The sequence below is a fragment of the Alexandromys fortis genome, unplaced genomic scaffold (genome assembly GCF_014885135.2).
Source record: "Alexandromys fortis isolate MF-2015 unplaced genomic scaffold, M_Fortis_MF-2015_v1.1 scaffold_237, whole genome shotgun sequence".
Taxonomy (NCBI): Eukaryota; Metazoa; Chordata; class Mammalia; order Rodentia; family Cricetidae; genus Alexandromys; species Alexandromys fortis.
This window is the reverse complement of record NW_026068137.1, coordinates 1743772-1765975: the sequence shown is the minus strand read 5'-3', so window position 1 is coordinate 1765975 and position 22204 is coordinate 1743772. Positions and strand designations below refer to the sequence as shown.

Genomic DNA, 22204 nt, shown 5'->3' with positions numbered 1-22204 from the left:
GATGGGGGGAAGGGGAGGGAAATGGGAGGCTGGGAGGAGGCAGAAACTTTTTTCTTATTCTCGATAAAAAATATATATAAAAAATAAATTAATTAAAAAAAAAGAATAGGATTTTCCATGTCCCTTCCCACTGGATAACTTCACAGGGTCTTAAAAGATACACCATTTCTACAGAACATGAAGTGTTCCCTTACGACAGGCATCACTCACTTGCCTCATTGGCCGTCTACATCTTTGCTGAGATTTTGCTTTATTTTGAAAAATCTCATGTTAAATCACAATTACAGAGCCTCTATATGTCTTTCCCTTTGGGTGCTGTTTCAACTACAGCTCCGCACTAAGACAGCATTTAGAGGCAATAGGATCCAACTGGAGAGAGGCCATGGTAGTATGAGACCCAAAAGATGCCTGAGAAACTCCTGTACCCTACAAAAAACGCCCAACAGCATCTTGTGTACCTTTATTGCATCCATGTCTTCTCCTCTAGACAGTCATATTCGAGGAATAAGGTACCAGCCCATAGTGTTAGCTGGGCAGCAGCTGTCTAGGCAGCCAGGAAGTCCTCTTAGCCCAGTCTTCTTCGTCCATCTTCTCAGAGTGCAGCTAAGTCATTCATTCTCCCATTACGTGTCTACTATGCACCCTACTCAGGCTACCATGGCCTGTGAACAGCGGTGCCACTGTCCCCCTTCTAATGACTACTGGCCTCATGGTGTTCCCTTCAAGGGGGGAGATGTTCCTTTCAATACACTACCTGTCATCTGTTACCACTAGGCCTGCAGTTTCTCAGAAAATGGATCCACCCACCCACCCACCTACCTATCTACCCATCCATTAACTTCAAATATCTTTATTCAGGGATAAGCCACAGTCTCTTCCCATACATGGACGTGGGATTCTCAAGTAGCGTAGCATTCTATGAGCATGCACTAACCAAGAGCTCTTCCCTTTTTGAGGCTATCCTTCATATGTTAAACCAGGTGCAGAGCTGGATCTGAAGCAAACAGGTCCTGTGAATAGATATTCAATTCACGGGATGAGCTTATGTTTCTTATTGTATGCGCTGTCCTGATGCCACCACATTGTATCAATGGAGAGTCAGTGCAGATGCTCCAAGTTTGAGCAAAGAGCAGGTCCACCCCCTAAGGTATGCCTCTAGCCAGGTCATGTGCATCTATGGGGTGCTCTATTCTAATGTGTCTTTTTTATAGGAGTAAGTGGATTTGATACATGGTACATTGGACAAGGCATGGAATATGCCATTATGTCTGCCACCTTCTGCCCAGGAATCAGTCTGTCCATACGAGACATGGCAAAGAAATCACAGATGGAGTTAGCAAATTATCAAATAACCTGAGAGATGATTTTACTGCTTGTGTCTTATCACTGTCAGCCTCTTATCAGACCCTCTGCTATATTGACTAGAATTATGTATATGCCTATTGAGTGAATTTATATTCATTGTATTAATAACAGTAATATCAATTAATATATTATGGAAATACTTGGTATTTATTAAGATATTAGTAAATATTAACCTTAGGATTGTTCATCCCTATGGTGAAAAGGGACTTTTACAGCATATATGACTTGGCCATCCCTGAGTTCAGAACTGCAAGATTTTTCCAAAGATGAAAGAAACATAAAATTTCTCTTACAAGATTGGCACAAGGTTCTAATGAAGTAGAACCTGGACTCTTAACATGACAAAGGGTGTATCTGAGAGGAGAAAGGCCAGCAGGATGTCATCTGGGGCTTCCTTTCCATGTCAATACCACGCATATAGTGTGTCTGCCACAGGCAAAATCTGTGGCCCTAAAAAGAACCTGGATGGTTTAGACTGAGCAACATGGGAATGAGGCCTCCAGTGGCATGAGTAACAAACTCTTTGGTATATTAACCCAGTTGGTTACCAGGAAAATCTTGATACTTTTTGCCTTCTTGTAAACATAATGGGTGTCTATTATGTTCTTGGTACAAAATACAGTGCAGGCAACCAAAGGTGTCCTAATTCAATCCTCAGGAGGAGAGTTGGATCCCTGAAGAGTCATCCAAGTCTGTGGCTGCAGCATGCAGAGACCTAGTGATTGCTAGATCCAGGTCCACTTACCATTCCTAGACAAACGCACTGCAGACTGTTCAGCCCCTGCTTGCCCATGCCACCCTGTGGAGCCTTCCTTTATAGAACTACACAGGATTAAGGATTAAGGCAACTACAGTACCAGGGATAGTCAGAAGTGTTATATACAGCTGGTCTGCATGCACAGGACAAGGGCACTGACCACTTGAAAATCTCTTCCCAGATGGACGTGGACGCTGAGGAGAAGCGCCATCGCACACGGTCCAAAGGGGTTCGAGGTGAGTTGGCACTTGCCATGTCTCTGAGGTTGGATGGGGACCTTCATCCCGAGGAGCTGCTGTGACAGTTCACTTTGACCCCCGACACTACTGCCATTTGGGCAGTTATCCATGGGAGAAGAGTGCCGATGACACACAGTAAATGTTTGTTTCCCGTCTTTCCGCAGTTCCGGTGGAGCCAGCCATACAAGAGCTGTTCAGGTCAGTGCTTTGTGGGGGAAAGGTGTTCCCAGCGGTGGTTGAGAAAGCTCGGGCCTCTGAAGGGGGGCACTGTACATAGGCACTCATTGGCAGCATCCTCATAGCCTGTCACAGTGGTGAAATTAACTCCCCTGAAACTGTAGACAGGAAGCATCCCTGCATCTCCTCCCTTGGTCAGTGCTCTTTCCCTCCCCTCCCTTCTTCCCCTCCCCCCTCTCTCTCTCTCTCTCTCTCTCTCTCTCTCTCTCTCTCTCTCTCTCTCTCTCTCTCTCTCTCTCTCTCTCTCTCTCTCTCTGAGGCCTACCACCATCAGTGCCCACAGAAGCCCATGCAGCTATGTAATCAGCTCTTTCCTGTTGCAGCTGTCCCACTCCTGGCTGCGATGGCAGTGGTCACGTCAGTGGCAAATACGCACGACACAGAAGGTAATGCCTGCCTTTTTCACAATGTGCTGTCTAAGAGGGCTTCTTTAGAGACCCAGTGCAAGTGAAGACATGTGGGTAGGTGTCTGGGGATATAGTGCATGCCATCCTTACCTTCTTTCCTCTTACTTCCCCATGGCCTTCCATCTCCTGGACAGTTCTCACAGCATAAGTCGCTCTGTGTCACAGTGGTGGCAACATCAAGCAAACAGGCACAAATTATGATCAGCCTCACATTCTCACCCGTGAGTCCATGCTCAGCATGCAGAGAGCTTGGGGCTTCCCATGATCCATGAGAAAGGCCCCACCCCTTTCCCTTTCTCTTCATCTCTTCTTCTATTAGCTGAGGATCGTGCACCTGAAAAGGTAAATTAACACAAGAGCTGTTGAGCTTTATGAAGTAACTTTGGCACCGTCACCTGTGAGAGTTTGTGCTGGGAGACAGACCAAGGGGATGTCCAGACTGCTGCAGGAGATGTTCACGCACGGGGGATGAACGTTAGGACCAATCACCTCCATAGTCTTAGAAACAGATGGTCTTGTCAGTCTCACAAATACTAGATCTCACATCCCTAATGGGCAGGGGGTGTGGAGAACAGCTGGAAGGAAGGAGCACCTTACACACTCCTGTCGCTAGCTGTCACACCCCACCCATGTTTTGTCTTCACATCCACTCCTGCTGTACCAAGGTCCCTGGCATGATAGACGAGGAGGGCTTGCAAGGCAGAAAGATACTGTTCTCACTTATTTTTCCAAAGTCAGGTTGGGGGGACTAAAGTCAACCTGTTCTCCAAACTTTCCATGTCTAGGCTGACGTCATTTGAGTAGGGTGCTGCCAGAGACACTCAGGGTGACCTCTCCTTTGTCCTCAATCTCTATTTTTTCTCCAGTGAAACAGTAATTTGTGGGTAAAATCAAGCTATTATTTTGATTGTCACTTTGTGAAATCAAAGGAAAATTCGTGAGTCATTCCCCAGTTCCCCCGTGATGGCACAGAAGGACACAGGGGATTGCTTAATGAGCGTCCATCACGAGATGGCTGTCTGGTTCCCCCATGACAATACCAAAGAAGGCATGGACCACTTTTCTCTAGGAATCTTTAGTTTTAAATTATTAAGTTTAATATGTTGCATCATTATTCATACCATATAAAATTGTAAATTGCTAAATCAGATAATGAGATTGGTAACTAAATTATAAATTTTCCTCTGTGGCAAAGCACACATATAAGGTTCTTAGTCTTAGACAACATTATGTGCTCAACAGAAAAATAGTTGGCAAACTCTGAGGGGCGTCTATTTTCTCCTAATCATTTCTTCATTAGCTGATAGTTGAGCTTTATCACAGTTATGAAAATAAATTACTAAATTTGGTTAACAAATTTTAACTGGAATTGTGCTGGATATCATTTCATAGCCACAGTTTTGCAAAGAAAAAAAGAAAAAGAAAGACATCTCGAAGAACCACAAACATTCCTCTGGTTGTGATTCTGTGGACAAATGATTGCCGTGCATATGGGTTTGTGCTGTGGTATGTCAGGGCATGCCTGCAGTGAGCGCTGATCAAGGGAGAGGTTGCCCCTCTCTTCTCCCACTATACTACCACACCTTCAGATTCCCCACTAAGGTGAATCCCTGGAAGGTGTGGATTGATGTGGCCATGAGTGATGCGTGCACAACCAGGGAGATCTGAAGGCAGTTTGCTCTCCTGTTCCATTTCAAAGTTGATCCTGCCATGAGGCAACCAGGTGGACTGGGAGAAAGACCCAGAACCACGCCAAGTAATAAAAGTTCCCAGCAAGCTGGTTCACACAGAAACGATGTTTCCCAATTCATTCCCTCCTGTTTGAATGGAAATGTTCAGCAGTATATACGCAAGCAATGTGCTATGGGTGGAAGCCCCTGTACCACTGATGAAGCCACAAGACAGGAGTGATCTGGTTGATGGTGACCTCCAGGGTACTCAGGTCACTGGTAAGAACTGCTAAGCAAAGCCAAGAGAAAATGCATCTTAATATCTTGGGGCTTCTTGGGGTTAGATTTTGGTTGTGCCTAACTTTGACTTTTCTGCTTTTTGTTTGTTTGGTTGGTTGGTTGGTTTCTTTTTTGTTTGTTTGCTTTTGTTTTTCTCTAAGACAAGGTTTCTCTACACAGCTTTGGAGCCTGTCCTTGAACTAGCTCTTGTAGCCCAGGCTGGCCTCAACCTCAAAGAGATCTGCCTGCCTCTGCCTCCCCACCTCCAGGCGTGGGCCATCACTGTCTGGTGATTTTTCTGGTTTTAAAGTAACTTCCGGCTGCAGTAGTTCCCTCTCCCGAGACCTGTCCATTCTCGCTGTACCTGCACACAGTCTACCAGGGCAGTTGTGTTGCCTGTGAAGGCTGCTGATGTGACTTGGATATAGGACTTGTCTTAGGGATAGACAGACACGGGAGTCACAGCCTTGTATGGATGAAATTATCTCCCCGTTCTAACCTCCCTTTCTCACCTTTCAGCAATGTATTTCTAGTCAAATGCATTCTCCTCGAGGCTGTAAATTCACTCAGTTTCTATGTCCTCTTAGTTCATTTGTTATTTTTTATTGTGTTTTTTTTTTTTACTGAACTATATATTTTTCTCTGTTCCCCTTCCTTCCTCCCCCTCTCTTTCTAGCCTCTCCCATGATCCCCATGCTCCCAAGTTACTCAAGAGATCTTGTCTTTTTCTACTTCTCCTGTAAATTAGACCCATGTACATCTCTCAAAGGGTCCTCTTTGTTGTCTAGATTCTCAGGGACTGTGAATTATAGGCTGATTTTTCTTTACATCTAAAAGCCACTTATCCATGAGTACGTATTATATTTGTCTTTCTAGGTCTGGGTTACCTCACTCAATATGATGTTTTCTAGCTCCATCCATTTGCCTACAAATTTCAAGATGTCATTTTTTTCTGCTATGTAGTACTCCATTGTGTAAATATACCACATTTTCCTTATCCATTCTTCAGCTGAGGGGCATTTAGATTGTTTCCAGGTTCTGCCTACGACAAACAATGCTGCTATGAACATAGTTGAGCACATGTCCTTGTGGTACAACTGAGCATTCTTTGGGTATATACCCAAAAGTACTACTGCTTGGTCTTGAGGATGGTTGTTTCCTAATTATCTGAGAAATTGCCATATTGATTTCCAAAGTGGCTGTACTAGCTTGCACTCCCACCAGCAATGCAGGAGTGTTCCCTTTACTCCACAACCTCTCCAGCATAAGTTGTCACCAGTGTTTTTGATCTTGGCCATTCTTACAGGTGTAAGATGGAATCTCAGAGTTGTTTTGATTTGCATTTCTCTGGTGACTAAAGATGTTGAGCATTTCCTTAAGTGTCTTTCAGCTATTTTAGATTCCTCTGTTGAGAGTTCACTGTTTAGGTCTGTACTCCATTTTCTTATTGGATTATCCATTTTTTTGATGACCAATTTATTGAGTTCTTTGTATATTTTGGAGATCAGCCCTCTGTCCAATGTGGGGTTGGTGAAGATCTTTTCTCATTCTATAGGCTGCCATTTTGCCTTGTTGACCACGTCCTTTCCTTTACAGAAGCTTCTCAGTTTTAGGAGGTCCCATTTATTATTTCTCTCAGTGTCTGTGCTATTGGGGTTATATTTAGGAAGTGGTGTCTTGTGCCAATGCATTCATGTGTGCTTCCCTCTTTCTCTTCTACGAGGTTTAGTGTGTTTGGCTTTACGCTGAGGTCTTTAATCCATTTGGACTTGAGTTTTATGCTTGGTGATAGATACAGATATATTTTTATTCTTCTACTTGTTGTTATCCAGTTATGCCAGCACCATTTATTGAATATACTTTCTTTTTCCATTTTATATTTTTTTCTTCTTTCTCAAAGATCAGGTGTTTGTAGGTGTGTGGATTGATATCACAGTCTTTGATTCAGTTCCATTGGCCCTCCTGTCTGTTTTTATACCAATTCCAGGCTGTTTTCAGTACTGCAGCTCAGTAGTAGAGTTTAAAGTCAGGGATTGTGATGCCTCTAGAAGTTCTTTTATTGTACAAGATTATTTTGGCTATCCTGAGTTTTTTTTGCTTTTCCATGTGAAGTTGAGTATTGTTCTTTCAAGTTCTGTGAATAATTTTGCTGAGAGTTTGATAGGCACGTCACTCATGAACAAAATGATGCAAAGATACTGAATGAAATACTGGCAACCCAAATCTAAGAACACATCAGAAAAATCATCCACAGTGACCAAGTCGGCTTTTCTCCACAGATGGTTCAACATATAAAAATCTGTCTGCTCTTTGGGCTGATGAAAGAGGGGGAGTTGATTGGGGGAGGGGGAGGGATATGGGAGGTGGTGGCGGGGAAGAGACAGAAATCTTTAATAAATAAATAAATTTAAAAAAACAAAGGGTAACATAAAAAGTCTAATAAAACCAACCACAAGAGAGAAAAAAAATCTGTCAATGTAATCCACCACATAAACAAACTGAAAAAAAAAACATGATTATTTCATTAGATGCTAAAAAAAAGCCTTCCACAAAACCCCTTAATGATAAAGGTCTTGGAGAGAGCAGAGATATAAGGAACATATTTAAACATAATAAAGGCAATATACAGCAAGCCAACATCCAACATCAAACTAAATGAAGAGAAACTCACAGCGATCCCACTGAAATCAGGAACAAGACAAGGTTGTCCATTGTCTCCATATCTATTCAATATAGTTCTTGAGGTGATAGCTAGAGCAATAAAACACCAAAAGGAGATCAAGGGGATACAAATCAGCAAAGAAGTCAAACTCTCACTTTGCTGATGATATGAGAGTTTACCTAAGCAACCCCAAGAATTCTACCAAGGAACTTCTACAACTTATAAACACTTTCAGTAATGCAGCAGGAAAAAAAGATTAACTAAAAAAATCAGTAGCCCTGTTTTACACAGATGATAAATGAGCTGAGAAAGAAATCAGAGAATCACGGTGCTATTTTAATATGTTGAAATGTTTCTTTGAACATGCACAAAATGACAAGAGGTGTATGTCGGCAGTCCATGTTATGAAGAAAAAAATCAGTATGTGTGTGGTGTGGAGGAACCCATGGTAAAATATTGTCTATTGTAGTCCTTTATTTTAATTAAGAAAATGCCCAAGAAAATCAATACTTTCTCACCCTTTGAGTTTGCTGTCTCTGCTTTGCAGGCACAAATGGCGAGGCTCTGTGTGTTCATCAAGTCTCCTTGTAGATGCTGACTCTGTCACGGCAGATGAGAAGGTTGGGTGTCCTAGTATGTTGGAGACAGGGGCATGGATTTCAGAAGAATGGGGAATACAGCAGAACCAGTCACTAGGTAAAACTTAGGAATGGAGACAGTAAGTTGAGAGCAATTCACAATTTAAGATTTGTATTTAAATATTAGGATCAGAGTAGGGTTATGTTATGCATTTGGGGATGTTTTGTATCAGTTTCTATATTGTATCTTAACAAAAGATAAACTGCTTATAGGTATTTGTGTTAATTGCTCATAATAATTCATAACCTCTAAACCTATGTCCAACTGAACAATTAGATGGTAAACTGAAAGTTAAGCTAGTAAAACATATAAAAGAAATAAAAACATAGTTTATCAGAAATGCAGGATATGTCATGGTTCATAAGGTATTAAATTCAGTATGAGACTCCTGGCATCCAGGGCAAAAAATGAGAAAGAGGAGTGCTAGACACCCAGGTGCTAGACGCCCAGGTGCTAGACGCCCAGGTGCTAGACGCCCAGGTGTTAGATGCCCAGGTCCTAGATGCCCAGGTGTCTGGCAGAAGCATGGAATCACTCCCTCTGAGCAACACCCTCTTGGCACCAAGCACAAGTGTATCTGAATGGATTGCTGACAGCAGAGATCCAAGCTCAGCTGACACTCTGGTGCCCCTCCCCCCATCAGTTAATCTGAACTTGACTTCTCAGCACATTATCAGATAGGAAGCATGGTGACCTTCAGAACTGTCACTAGTCTGTGGACACAAGTCTGACTTTGGTCCCATATGTGGTTTCATGTCACTAGCTGTGAATATAGCAAAGACAGGTATGCAAGGATGGGACCTGACAAAGTGTCCCCTAAGGACTGGAGGCAGAACTTCTTCTATTCTGGATCTTCTGGTCTCTTCCATGCACAGTGAAAACGGCCTCCTTTTGTTCCTCTACTATTCTAAGACTTCCTGCCTTGTGCTAAGAAAATGTAGAGACACCTGGGAATCCCCAAGGTAAGGTCTAATCAGAGCTTCCCTTCTCAGGTACACACAATAAACCGCAGTCTTCCTGAGTTCCCGAAGGGTTGTCTTAGGTCCCAAAGCCTGGCTTCCACTGTGATATTTACCCGGCATGCCCAGGCTGGCTTGTAGGACCTGTGCACATTTAAAGTGTCAAAGATCAGACCTTTCTTGCATGCCAGCAGTTATGTTTTGGTGAGAGACATGGAACGTCACAGGCGTGATGTTCGATAATCTGTTAAATGACTTCCTTCTGACCTTACCTAGCAGGTGAGAGCCTGATGTTTAACAACTCCTTAAGTGGCTCACTGTGAACTTCTCTGAAAGTGTAGAGGACCCTGCATAGGCTTCAGAAAGACCCCGGCAGAGGACAGACACAGAGTGGGATCTGGGTTTTGTACACCGCTGGTGTCCTCCCCCAAACTGCAGGCTGGTTTTCTTTGGCTCTGTTGCTGACAAGTGAAAGAAACCACTGCCAGCCTGGGCTCTGTAAGTGTGGGTTCTCTGTGGGTGTGAGCCTGGGCTGTGTGAGTGTGGATTGTGTGGGTGTGAGCCTGGGCTGTGTGAGTAGGGGTGTGAGTGAGGGTTATGTATGTGAGAGAGAGCTTGGGTTGTGTGAGTGTGGCCCAGCTACACTCAAAGGTTTTGTCATTCATCTGGAGTGTGTTGTGAACTGACCCTAGGACACGAACTATAAAGAAGTCAAAAATTTCCCCAGAAATCTATTTTTCATCCTCAAAATACTTGTTACTCTATTTTCATTAATATATTATCAATTTTCCAACAAAAGATGAAATAATAATGATGTTTTATTAGTACTTACTGCATAGTGCTATTAAACGCAGTTTAAGAATTGGAATTTCAACTTTCCTTACAAAAATTGTTGGGCGTATATGCTTGAAATGAATTAGATTTGCTTGTGAATAAATGATTTCTATCAAAGCCTCCCACACACCCAAGGGTGGGCAGTCAAGGGCTCATAGCCTGGACACATTTGTTACCTGCGTGCTTCATGAGCCTTCCCGACCGATTTGACAGTTAACTGAGTTGGTTTACACTGAGCTCTTTACTGAGATTTTAAAATCGCATCTTAGCCGAGCATGGATTCCTGCTTAACTGGTAAACACAACTTGGCCTTGTGGTCTCTGAGCACCTCACAAGCACCCTGAAGTTAGGAGAGGAGAATGGCTCTATTTCAGCCCTCTCCAATTTAGAAAATACTAAGCTAAATCTCTCAGTTCGCATTTTAAAATTTACAAGCTGCAAGTGGTAGCTTTTCTTTTCTTTTTTTTTTTTTATTAGGAAATTACTGGATCCTCTCTGGCTTGTTGTGCGTACTCCTTGTTCAAATTCTCTTCCATTTCACGCACCTTTCCACCCACCAGCATGATTGCCAGGGCAGCCGGTGGGTGAATAATTGCCTGTCTTCACAGGAGCTTGCTTGGGAGCTAAAGTGGAGGGCTGGCTTCCTGATGTATGCATGCCTCATTTGGATTCTGCCAACAGCCTCGGGGTGATATTATTCATGCCTTGACAGAGAGCACTCACTAAAAGCTTTGGAACCCAGCCAGGTACTGGCTGAGAGATAGGGGAGCATTGCAGCTTGCAACTGAGAGGAGCATCCATAATCCAAAAAAAAAAAAAAAAAAAAAAGGAAGAAAGAGAAAGGAGAAGGAACAGAGAGAGTCCCTATGCCATCCTCTTTGCTTTCCCTGGTTCCATGTAGATAGAAATTTCATTTGCATTGAAATAAAACACCCTAAAAATAATTGCATTTTTTCCTAACCACGCTTGAAAGTTTAACGCAATTTTCCACGTTTAATTGCAAAGCTGATTTTAATTAGTAAGGCCCCGCATGTGAAAAATGAAGATCCACTTGGGTGCGTGGATACATTGCAGCGTCTGCCGGATGTTCTAATTAACGACGGGGCTGCCTTGCAGCAGGGCGCGCCATGGGATGCTTATAAAGGATGCAGTGCACACAGCCACCTAGCCAGCCTCTCTCTGTTTACTCCCCTCCGTTCTTTATGAGGCATCATTGTGCCTGCCGTCACCCCATCCATAAGCTTTATGGCATGCCTGTCCTTTTTACTGTTTGTCACCGATTCTGTAAATCACAAGTTAGGGCATACATATTTTAACATTAATTTAAGAGCAGACCACAGCGGCACAAAGAGAAGAAATGTTGAGACCTAGGGATTTATTTGGGTGAAGTAGCTGTTCCCGATCACGGCTGCTCTGGGGCTAGACTGTGAGCTGTCTCTATGCAGACGCATTTGGGCGCCGTCATTTTGGACTGCGGTAGCAGATAACCTTTATTATCATAGTAAATCCTTTATTTTAAAAAGCCTCTTGGCCATTTTCCTGAGGAAACAGTCAGCCTGCTGCTGTTTGCCACACATCTGGCCCTGCCTCCTCTGTGATTGGGAGGACTTGATACACAAAACAAACATAATATGTTTACACACATTCTTGATGTTTGAAAAACTGAATATATATGTATATATTAATAATTCTACATTCAAAGAGAAGTAGCATAAATATTTTCAGGCAAGGAGCTCATGTCCTGGCAGAGGACCTAAGGGCCTGTGACTTAACAGACCACATCTGGATTGAGCAATTATCTCAGTCCAACGCCTTGCCTAATGATCAGACATGGGTGATCTTAGCAGCTTTGGACATCAACAAAATGTATAGGAATGGATAGGTAGGGTGGGTAGGGCTGGTGCTGACCTGCCAAAAGGTCCATGGTTCACTCAAATTCATTTGTGTAGGAATCATAAGAAATAGCAGCTACTTCATATGCCCAGAGAGGGCTCCTGAGAAGGCTGTGGGTTGCCTACATGCAGGTGGCTGAGGAGCTGGCTCAGCTGTACAGTTAAGGAACACTATCCTTCAGGGACTCAGTGGTGTGACCCCAGCTAGTTTTCACCTGAGAGGTGGTGCGTGCTGACGAAAGGATTCTTATGGTTGGTTCTTAGCTGCATCTTCTCAGCGGTGCGTGGCCCTACTTAACAGAGAGGTGGGGAGATAGAGATCCAGAGCAGGAAGGTAAAGGAAGGTTGGCTTCCGGTCAGGCTGATTTAAGATGGCTCTGCTGACTGCACCATTACCAGCTGATTCAGAATCTCCAATCAGTACCTAGTCTGTGTCATGTCCCTGTTACAAAATGCCCCACACTGGACTCTATAACAGAAGGGGTTTTGACCATTGACCTTTCATGTGGAGCCTGAAAAAAAAAGGGGGGGACCTCACATTGTTAGGCAGGAAAGAGGGGGCTAGCGGCGCCCAGCAGCTCAGGAACTTGTCCAAGCTCTCTAAGCCTGAGCCCAGAGGGCAGTGTCCCAGGTGGCTGGGTCCCCTGACTGATGCCTCTCCTGTGAGGTCCATCATTTTAAAGGCATCAATGCCTCAGCATCACAGTGCACCCAAGAGGAGGAACAGGCACTTCTCAACCATGACACACAGTAGAGGCTTTCAGAGGCCCCTGCGTTAGGAATGGTATTGCATTCTTGTGCCTCACACCCATATCTAGGGCCGTTCGTGGATTAGGAAAGCAGTTATCATCATTTTTATTCATGATGAGAAGGTGGAGGACTAATTAGAAGAACCTTCTAGACCATCTTCCAAAGACTTGTTATTTCTTCTCTATGTTCTCCCCTGCCTTACAGAAGAACCATGTTGTCAAAGTTTGGTAACAAAAGATGGTTGGAAAACAAACTTCAAAGTTAGTAAAGAAAACTTGAAAGGAAGCAACCCTCCCTTCTGACTGTGGCATTGATCCAATGGGATTGCAGTATTCTGCATAGCTTTAGATGTTGCCAGAGGTACATATTAGCTTATGAGATCCATCACCAACCCTCCACCTGGGGACACAGACGTAGGGGTGAGCCCACCCCCGGGCCATTGCTCCTACCTCGAGCACTCTTTACATTCTCCTGTGGTCGCCTCATACACACCACAGAAAAACAGCTGTAGCTGCCCCAGACTCTAAAACACTTTGGGACATGAAAGTCATTTTCATATTTCTAGGGCTCCACAAGGTTCCACGGTCCTTCTGGAGCCAGCTACAATGGACAGAGTCTCCCTAAGCACCTAACCAAGCTGTGAAGCTGGGGCTCAGCCAACTGTTCTTCAGTGTCCCAAGGACTCTTGCTCTGAGTTTGACAAGGACACCAAATAGAGCATTGTTGACCAAACAGTCCCACTAGAAAAGGAGATGATGTCCAGGAAGGCAGCAAATAAGGTCAACCCAGACTACCTTAAGTGTCCACCTCGTCCTGATCCCATCTGGGATTTGACAGTGAATGAGGAGTCAAGTCCTGACTGCCCTGATACAGAGTGTGTATAGAGCAAGAACTCAGAGTCAAACTATATTTGTATAGCAACCTATTCAAATTGGGTGAACACCCCAGCTCTGATGTCCCCAGAATGTATAGCCCACCCAGTGTCCTCACCCTGCCCCAGCACCCCCACTCAGTACCATTACCCTGAGAACGAGACCCACACACAAACACTAGTGGCTGGGATTGTGACTCCACCTGGCAGTGACCGAGATTTCACTTTGATTCAGACCACAGATGCATTTGTGTAGCTGGGTACTGATGGATAGACTACAAGATGTGGCTTCTCCCCAGGGAAGGGGAGGACATCACTTTTCAGGAGCACATGGGACATAGAATGAGCCAGTTTTCCAGGGTTAGCCACCAGCTAACTGCAGGTTCTGGAGGGCCAGCATATACTCGGAGACCTACAGGGTATTGTGGACACCTCCCATTTTTATACAGCTTCTCCTACTGCCTTCATAGTGCCCCAGTGGAGAACAAAGGAAAGGCATCGAGGCTAGAAGCTAATCAGGATATCTGCTGGAGATCATGAAAACCATTCAGGACTCTCTCCTTCCCCATTGAAAAAGGACTCATGTTGTCTCTGGAGCTTCTGCTGCCCTGAGCACATTGGGATAAGTCACCCTCCTTGCTGTGGAGAGCTCACAGTGCCACTGTGTAATTCCAGGCTCTGCAACCTGTTCCTTTCTCTCAGTGGCCACTCTACAGGGCTGTACATAGCAGCTAATGCTATATGGGAGGACACAGAAGGATGCTGCCAGTACAAAAGGATTCATTTCCTGAGACTCCAGGGAGGACGGAGCAGAGACACACAAACCTCCTGGATGTAATTCTTCCCATTAATAATTCATCTCGCTGTGCTCTTGCCAACTTCTTATCACCCCAGCCAATCAGGTAGCTCAGTATACTCTGAATGACACCTTGGCTCCCAGCCGACACAAGAGAAAGGTAACAGGAGAGCAGGGAGCCTGAGTGTCACATTCTCCCTCGGAAAAGCAGAGGGGTCTTGTGCCTACCAATCTCACCAAGGACAAGATTGGGAAATGAGCTACAACAGGACCATGCAGAAATGTGGGGAGGCCTTCCTATGCCTAGGAGCTGGCCTGTGGCTATGCCTCCTAAGTACGATCAGGATATACCCTCCCCTGAGCCTCCATGGCCATCGTAATTAATTCTTGAGCCACGACTAGGGGACGGTGGGACACAGAAGGGCTCTAAGGAGTTAGCAAGGCTGATACAGCAGAGGTTACCTCCTAATCTGCCATATCATAGGACACATCCAACCTACAAGATGGAGCCAGTTTCTTCCCCCTTGGGGATTCTTGGATCCTCAGAATCCCCTGGAAATAAGAGTCCCAAGCACAGAAGCAGTGGCTTTCTGAGATGCTTATCACAGCAGGCCCGGTCCCCTCCTATCACTGTGACTCAAAGCTTTTGGCCACAGCCTTCCCTCTTCACGTTTCTTCCTACTCAGTCTGGAGATGGTCTCTCTTTCCTCCAGCCTCGCTCAACCACCCACACAGCCGCTTACACCAAAGTGAACCAGCAGGTTAGTAAAAATAGTGAGTGAGCAAGGAACCCAGCCTCCCTGAGGCTAGGAAGCAATGATAAACATCTTGCATTGACCCAGCTTGTTTCAAACAAATTTGAAAATGTGGGGTGGGAGAATCCAGCCCAGAATCTTCTACTACTCCACTACCGTGGGACCGAGTCTGTCTATCAGCTATCTCTTAGTCTTAGACCTAGGCGTACACAGGGCTGCCAGGACAGCAGGATCCCTAACTGCAGGGCAGTTTCTAAGACACTGGGAAGAAAAAAGGCAGCTGAAAAGGAGTGGACTATGTAAGTGCCCTTCATGGGCTCCCAGGGTATGCAGGTGGTAGGAGAAATCACAGAAACACTGAGGTTGTCTCAAACTTGAATTTCAAATAAAGGTCGAGCATGCTTCTTAAATAAGGACAAGTGTGAACTGTAGCAGCCCCATGGAGACGGGGTGTGCCTGTTATTGTCACATATTAGAGTTCTCATAGTCACTTTCTATCACCTGACCTCATGTGATTCTCCTATTGCCGACAATGCCTCAGTGTTTGGTGTATTCCTTTTCTAATACCTTCAGGGCCTTTGTTTGCCCTGGGGGATAGAATAGCCTTATACAACTGGGTAAAGGACATGGAGACTCAGTGTTAGGGTTTCTCACCTGTAGGATGGGGTCTGGCAATACCATATTCCTAGAGCAGAAGATCAGGACGTCCTTATTGTTCCCTGGAAAGAGGATGCTGTGTAATCATGTCTAAAATACTTCTTGCTATTTCAGAAAACAACCACCTTTTTTAAAGACTGATGACTTTACTTAGAAGATCTTTGCAAGAGCACTCTGGGGGACAGGATGGTTAGCATGTTAAGCAAAGTCTTTCCCCTTCTGAGAATGATACAGCCTCCCAAGGTACTTAATCTCAGGTTGGGCCAAGGTGTGACTGAGTCTCTCTAGCTCAGTAAAAGAACAGGCTACTGGGAAACGGGAAGCATGGGTCCCAGAACTTAGCAGTCACCTATTCAGCCTTTAGCTCTAGACCCAGGGCTGAGGAGAGAAACTGAGGGATCGCCCTTCATAGCCGCCTCAAGCCATAGACAAAATGCGTCACCAGCATGCCCTCTGAGCATCTTGTACATGTTGTACTCAGGCTGGTCTTAGCTATATGAGGCCCTCAGTCACTGTGTCAGTCACCTAGAAAATTTCTTTATCCATCTACTAGACCCAGTGTAAAGGAGAGCTAGGCTCTGGCCATTGGATGGAACATGGCCAAATATGTGGACAGAGCCTAAAGTGAACAGAGCCTTTGATATCTGTTGGCCTCTCATTCAGTCAGGCTTCTTCAGGTTTAACTTCAGTATAAAGGTAAAGTTCTTGTCTCTAGATGATAAAATGAAGTCACCCAGCTCTTTGCAGACTGACGCGTCATGGGAAAAGACCTGAAAGGGCAGGGGCTGCCCCCGCTCTATCTCTTGGCACTCTCTGAAGGTTCACATAAAGGGAGCGGACAGCCCTCTCTCTTGTATCTCCCTCCCTCCCTCCCCCCACCCCACACACATACTGCCATCTCTGCAGTCCTTTTCCTATGGAGACTTCCTCTTATCACATCTGTCTGTGGAATAAACTCAGAGTTCTTCCAAATCCCAGACACCTGTCTTTTGTAGGTCAGTCCTGAACTCGCCTGCCCCTTCTAGAGCTGTGCATAAACAGTCTGTCCTTGCAAATGGGTGTTCTGATTAATTTAACTTTCTAGAAAATGAGCCCTCTCTGCCGTTCCTGTCTAGTGAAGCTGTGTCTGCTGACTGTCCCAGCACCGGAGTCCATGCTGAGTGACTGTGGCTTAGGAGGCAGGGGACCCAGGGCAGTCAGGTCCCTTGCCTGTCAGAACTCCTTTAGAGCTGAACCCTGTCCCTGACACCTCAGGGATGCCTGAGAGGGAAAGACTTTCCATGGTGCATATGGCTGCCACTAATGTTCAGGGAGTATAGAAACAAATGACACAAAAAGTCAATCTTTATGCCTGATTGTCCTGAAAGGCATTAGCATTTCATGTCACTAATGAGGGCCACAGGACTATATTTTTTTTTATTAAAAATTTCTGCCTCCTCGCCGCCTCCCTTTTCCCTCCCACTCCCCTCACTCCCCACTCCCTCCCTCTCCAGTCCGAAGAGCAGTTAGGGTTCCCTGCCCTATGGAAAGTCCAAGGTCCTCCCCACTCCATCCAGGTCTAGGAAGGTGAGCATCCAAACAGGCTAGGCTCCCACAAAGCCAGTACATACAGTAGGATCAAATCCCAGTGCCATTGTCCTTGGTTTCTCATCAGCCCTCATTGTCCGCCATGTTCAGAGAGTCCGGTTTTATCTCATGCTTTTTCAGTCGCAGTCCAGCTGGCCTTGGTGAGCTCCCAATAGATCAGCCCCACTGTCTCCGTGGGTGGGTGTACCCCTCGTGGTCCTGACTTCTTTGCTCATATTTTCCCTCCTTCTGCTTCTCCTTGGGACATTGGGAGCTCAGTCCGGTGCTCCAGTGTGGGTCTCTGTCTCTATCTCCATCCATCTCCAGATAAAGGTTCTATGGTGATATGCAAGATATTCATTAGTATGGCTATAGGATCGGGCCATTTCAGGCTCTCCTCAGCTGCCCAAGGACCTAGCTGGGGACATCTCTCTGGACCCCTGAGAACCCCTCAAGAGTCAATTTTCTTGCCAACCCTAAAATGGCTCCCTTAATTAAGATATATACTTCCCTGTTCCCATATCTACCCTTCCTTTATCCCAACCATCCCATTCCCCCAAGCTCTCCCCATCCTCCCCTTCTCACTTTTCTCTCCCCATCTCCCCTTTCCCCCATCCCACCACACCCTCCAGTTCCCAATTTTTGCCCAGCAATCTTGTCTACTTCCAATATCCAGGAGGATAACTATATTTTTTTCTTTGGGTTCACCTTCTTATTTAGCTTCTCTAGGATCACAAATTATAGGCTCAATGTCCTTTATTTATGGCTAGAAACCAATTATGAGTGAGTAGATCCCATGTTCATCTTTTTGGATCTGGGTTACCTCACTCAGGATAGTGTTTTCTATTTCCACCCATTTTCATGCAAAATTCAAGATGTCATTGTTTTTTACTGCTTAGTAGTACTCTAATGTGTATATATTCCACACTTTCTTCGTCCATTCTTCCATTGAAGAGCATCTAGGTTGTTTCCAGGACTGTATTTTTATATCATCTAAAACCAATAAAAATAAAAGCAGGAATTAAAGGATTTTTTAATTACACTATGTTGTTCTTAAATTTTTCCAGAGATGGGGGTAAAATCAAGAAAACAAAATAATCCTCACAATTTATGGTACTTTGAAACAATTAGAAATAAATAACAATTTTTGTGATTACTCAAGTTTTAATTATTGAATTTGGGTTTGATATCACTACTGGGGAGTCTGTATCCAAGAGGCAGTTCTTCCCACCTGTGCCCTGCAGGCAGGTCTTCGAGTTGGTCCCACTCTGATGGCACTCGGCACTCAGCCAGCCCCAGCATGCAGTCACTAACCTTGCACAGCACCTCCTCTAGGCACAAAAACAAGTGATAGAAGAGTGGGGACAGAGAAGATGGGACGAGAGGGTGGAGCTGTGCTCCCAAGCAAATTACCCTGATAAGTTTGGAAACTTATCTAGTTTCTTTATCTTAGAAATTACAGCATTTAGTCAAGAATCACAGGTTTGAAGCGATCACCAACTTTTATGAACATGTAGAAGATACTGAGAGCCTAGAGAGATCTATGATATCTTCACACACTACTTATAGAAGACTGACTGCATAGGTGACCCTATCTCAGGAAACATGATTAAAAGTCAAGGAGATAGCTCCTGCCTTCAAAGATCATGTGATACATCAAATATACCATATCCAAAGAGAGGAGCATATGTGTCCAGGGTGTAGGTGGCATTTCTGAGTTCTGTCATTGATTCTGAATGCAAGGCAGAGACAGAAGTCTGACTTTATAAAAAACCCCTGATCTGTTCTACTTCCTGCCCCTTATAAATGAACTCTGCCCCCAAACATGGGTTCCAACACAAGGAGGCGCCCTGGCAGCAGTAGTCCAGTTTTCCAAAAAAGTTAGAAGCTGGAAGACTCCTTTCACCCCAGTGTTGGCTGCAGGGCTTGGACAAAACACTTTAGCCACTTTCCCAGGGTACGTTCATACACAGATTAACACCCAGTTCCTCCTAGCCATGACAGTCTGCGCCATTCAAGGGTCCTATGATTCTTCACCTACCTTCATCGCAACTTTCCATAGGGAAGAGGCTTCCTTTTCGCTTTACAATACCATACCACACAACACAGAATCTGATGGGACACTTGCTGTAAACTCAGTGCCCACTTATAAAATTCCTCCCCAGAGAGACTGTGGCAATTTCAAAGAAGACAGGTAACCTTGCACATGTCCATCTACCTGAAACTAGCCTTTCATTCAATGTTTCTGGGAAATTTTGCAGCCGTGGGAATGAAAGATGCTGGATAGGGAAGTGGTAGATGTAAGACCAAGTTTTATCAGTGAATTATTTGGATTAGGACCAGTTCGATCTAGATATAAAAGCAACTGTAAGGTGCTATGTATTTCCTACCTCAGTCCTGGTAATCATGGTCAGTGCTTTATACACAAAGTAATACCCAAAGTAGGGATTTGGCTTCTCCCTGAAGAGATACTTCAGCCAAAGCACCCATAAGGTGTGATGATCTGAGCTGCAAGAGAGTTTGTGAGCAGCAGGTCTACATGTCCTGAGTAGCTGAGCATGAGGAAGGAAGGCATCTTACGGTCTCTACTTCTGTAAAGAGACACCATGGCCACAGCAACTCTTATAAGAAAGATATTAAATTGGAGTGGCTCACTTAACAGTTCGGAGGTTCAGTCCATTATCATCATGGTGGGAAGCATGTCACTATGTAGACTGACATGGTGCAGGCTACATCTTTATCAGAAGGCCACAGGAAGTCAACCGTGACACTGAGAGTAGCCTGAGCATAGGAAACCTCAAAACCCAACCCACGGTGATACCAACAAGGTCATACCTAACCCAACAAAAGTCACACTTCCTAATAGTGCTACTTCTTATGAACTTATGTGGACCAATTACATTCAAACTACCATATTTCATTCCTGGCTCCCATATGCTTTTAACAATATCATAATGCAAAATACATTTAGTCGAACTTCAATAGGCCCCATTGTCTAGCACAGTCTCAAAAATGTTTAAAATTACGAAGTTCAAAATGTCTTCTAAGATTCACACAATCTCTTAACTGTAATCCCCTAAAAATTCACAATCAAAAAAAAACAGATTACATACTTGCTACACATAATGGCACAGGATCTACATTATCATTCCAAGGAGCAGGGAAGGGAGCATAGCAAGGAAATACTGGACCACACCAAGACAGAAAACCAGCTGGGCAAACTCCAAACTGTATCTCCATATCTGGTGTCAAAATGCTCTTCCGATCTCCAGCTCCATTCAGCTTTTTTGACTGCAACGCATTTTTTTCTCTTGGGCTGGCTCCACTCCCTGTTAGCAGCTTTCTTTGGCAGGTATCCCATGGCTCTGGCATCTCCAACATCATGGGGTCTTCAAGCCAATCCAGGCTTCACCTTCACAACTTCACACAGTGGCCTCTCTAGCCTCCACTCAAGGACACCCCAACACTCGCCTGACTTCAGCAACTTTCCTTAAGAACAGCAGCAAATTCCATAACCAATTTTTTCTATCCTTAACTTTAAAGCCAGAACCATGTGGCCAAAACTGCCAAGTTCTTTTGCTTGCTGGGGCTGGAACATGCCTCCTCTTTCAATTACATCTTTATCAGCTTTCTGTTTTTGATTGTTACCTTCACTGTCTGAGCTTGGCTGTCTTTGAACTTGCTCTGTAGACCAGGCTGAGCACAATTTCAGAGCTCTGTCAGCCTCTGCCAGTCCAGAGCTGGAATTAAAGGCATATACCACCACACCTGGCTCTAAGTTTTTTTTTTTTCTAGTTCCTTTTCACAAGTTGGAAACATAGCTGGGTGGGTTCTTACAGTGAGATCACCACTCCCTGTATTCTCAATACTTTTATCTCTTTGAACATAGGATTTAGCTCTATTCTACTTCCTAGTGCCTCTTTTCTGAATCTCTACATTTCGTACGTTCATTTGCTCAGCTTGTTCATTTTCATTATAAATCTTCATCAGAGTTAACATTAATAACCACACACCAGAGTCTATGCTGGGCTCTTGTGAGATTTCCTCTGCCAATTGAATTAATCCAAAACTCTTGACTTTATTTTCAGGAAGACTTTTCAGACAAGAGTAAAAGGCAGCTACATTCTTCACTAAAATATCACAGGAAAGATCTCTAGGCAAAATACTAAAAGTTTTCTCCTCTGAAACCTCTTGATCCAATCCCCAACAGTTTAAATAACTCTTAGCACCACTGTCTTCCATGTTCCTACTAGTATGGTCCTTTAGGCAGTGCTTAAAATTTTCTACTGCTTTTCTAACCCAAAGTACCAAAGTCCAAATTCTTTCAGACAAAACCATGGTCCAACATATCACCATAATACCCCAGTCTCTGGAACCAACTTCTGCCTTAGTTACGATTGCCATTGCTATGAAAAGACACCATGACCATGGCAATTCTTTTTTTTTTTCTTTTATTTTAGGTTTTGTTTTAATTGATTTAATTGAGCTATACATTTTTCTCTGCTACCTTCCCCTTCATCCCTCTCCCACAATCCCCATGTTCCCAGTTTACTCAGGAGATCTTGTCTTTTTCTACTTCCCATGTAGATTAGATCCATGTATACCTCTCTTAGGGTCCTCTTGGTTGTCTACATTCTCTGGGATTGTGAATTGTAGGCTGATTTTCTTTCCTTTATGTTTAAAAACCACTTATGAGAGAGTATATATGATATTCGTCTTTCTGAGTCTGGGTTACCTCACTCAATATGATGTTTCCTAGCTCCATTTGCCTGAAAATTTCAAGATGTCATTATTTTTTTCTTCTGTGTAGTACTCCATTGTGTAAATGTACCACATTTTCCTTATCCATTCTTCAGTCGAGGGGCATTT

General features: G+C 44.3%; 1 protein-coding gene across 7 annotated transcripts in view; it reads left to right on the top strand.

Moving 5' to 3' along the window:
• The first annotated feature begins 2303 nt into the window (after positions 1-2303).
• The window catches only part of Myt1l (myelin transcription factor 1 like), a 138111-nt gene continuing 118210 nt past the window's right edge, over positions 2304-22204 (top strand). For all 7 annotated transcript variants that reach the window (XM_050126529.1, XM_050126528.1, XM_050126527.1 and 4 more), the window contains exons 1-3: positions 2304-2358; positions 2526-2559; positions 2922-2984. In XM_050126529.1, the coding sequence (XP_049982486.1) occupies positions 2304-2358; positions 2526-2559; positions 2922-2984 (152 nt within the window). The remainder of the gene's footprint in view (positions 2359-2525; positions 2560-2921; positions 2985-22204) is intronic.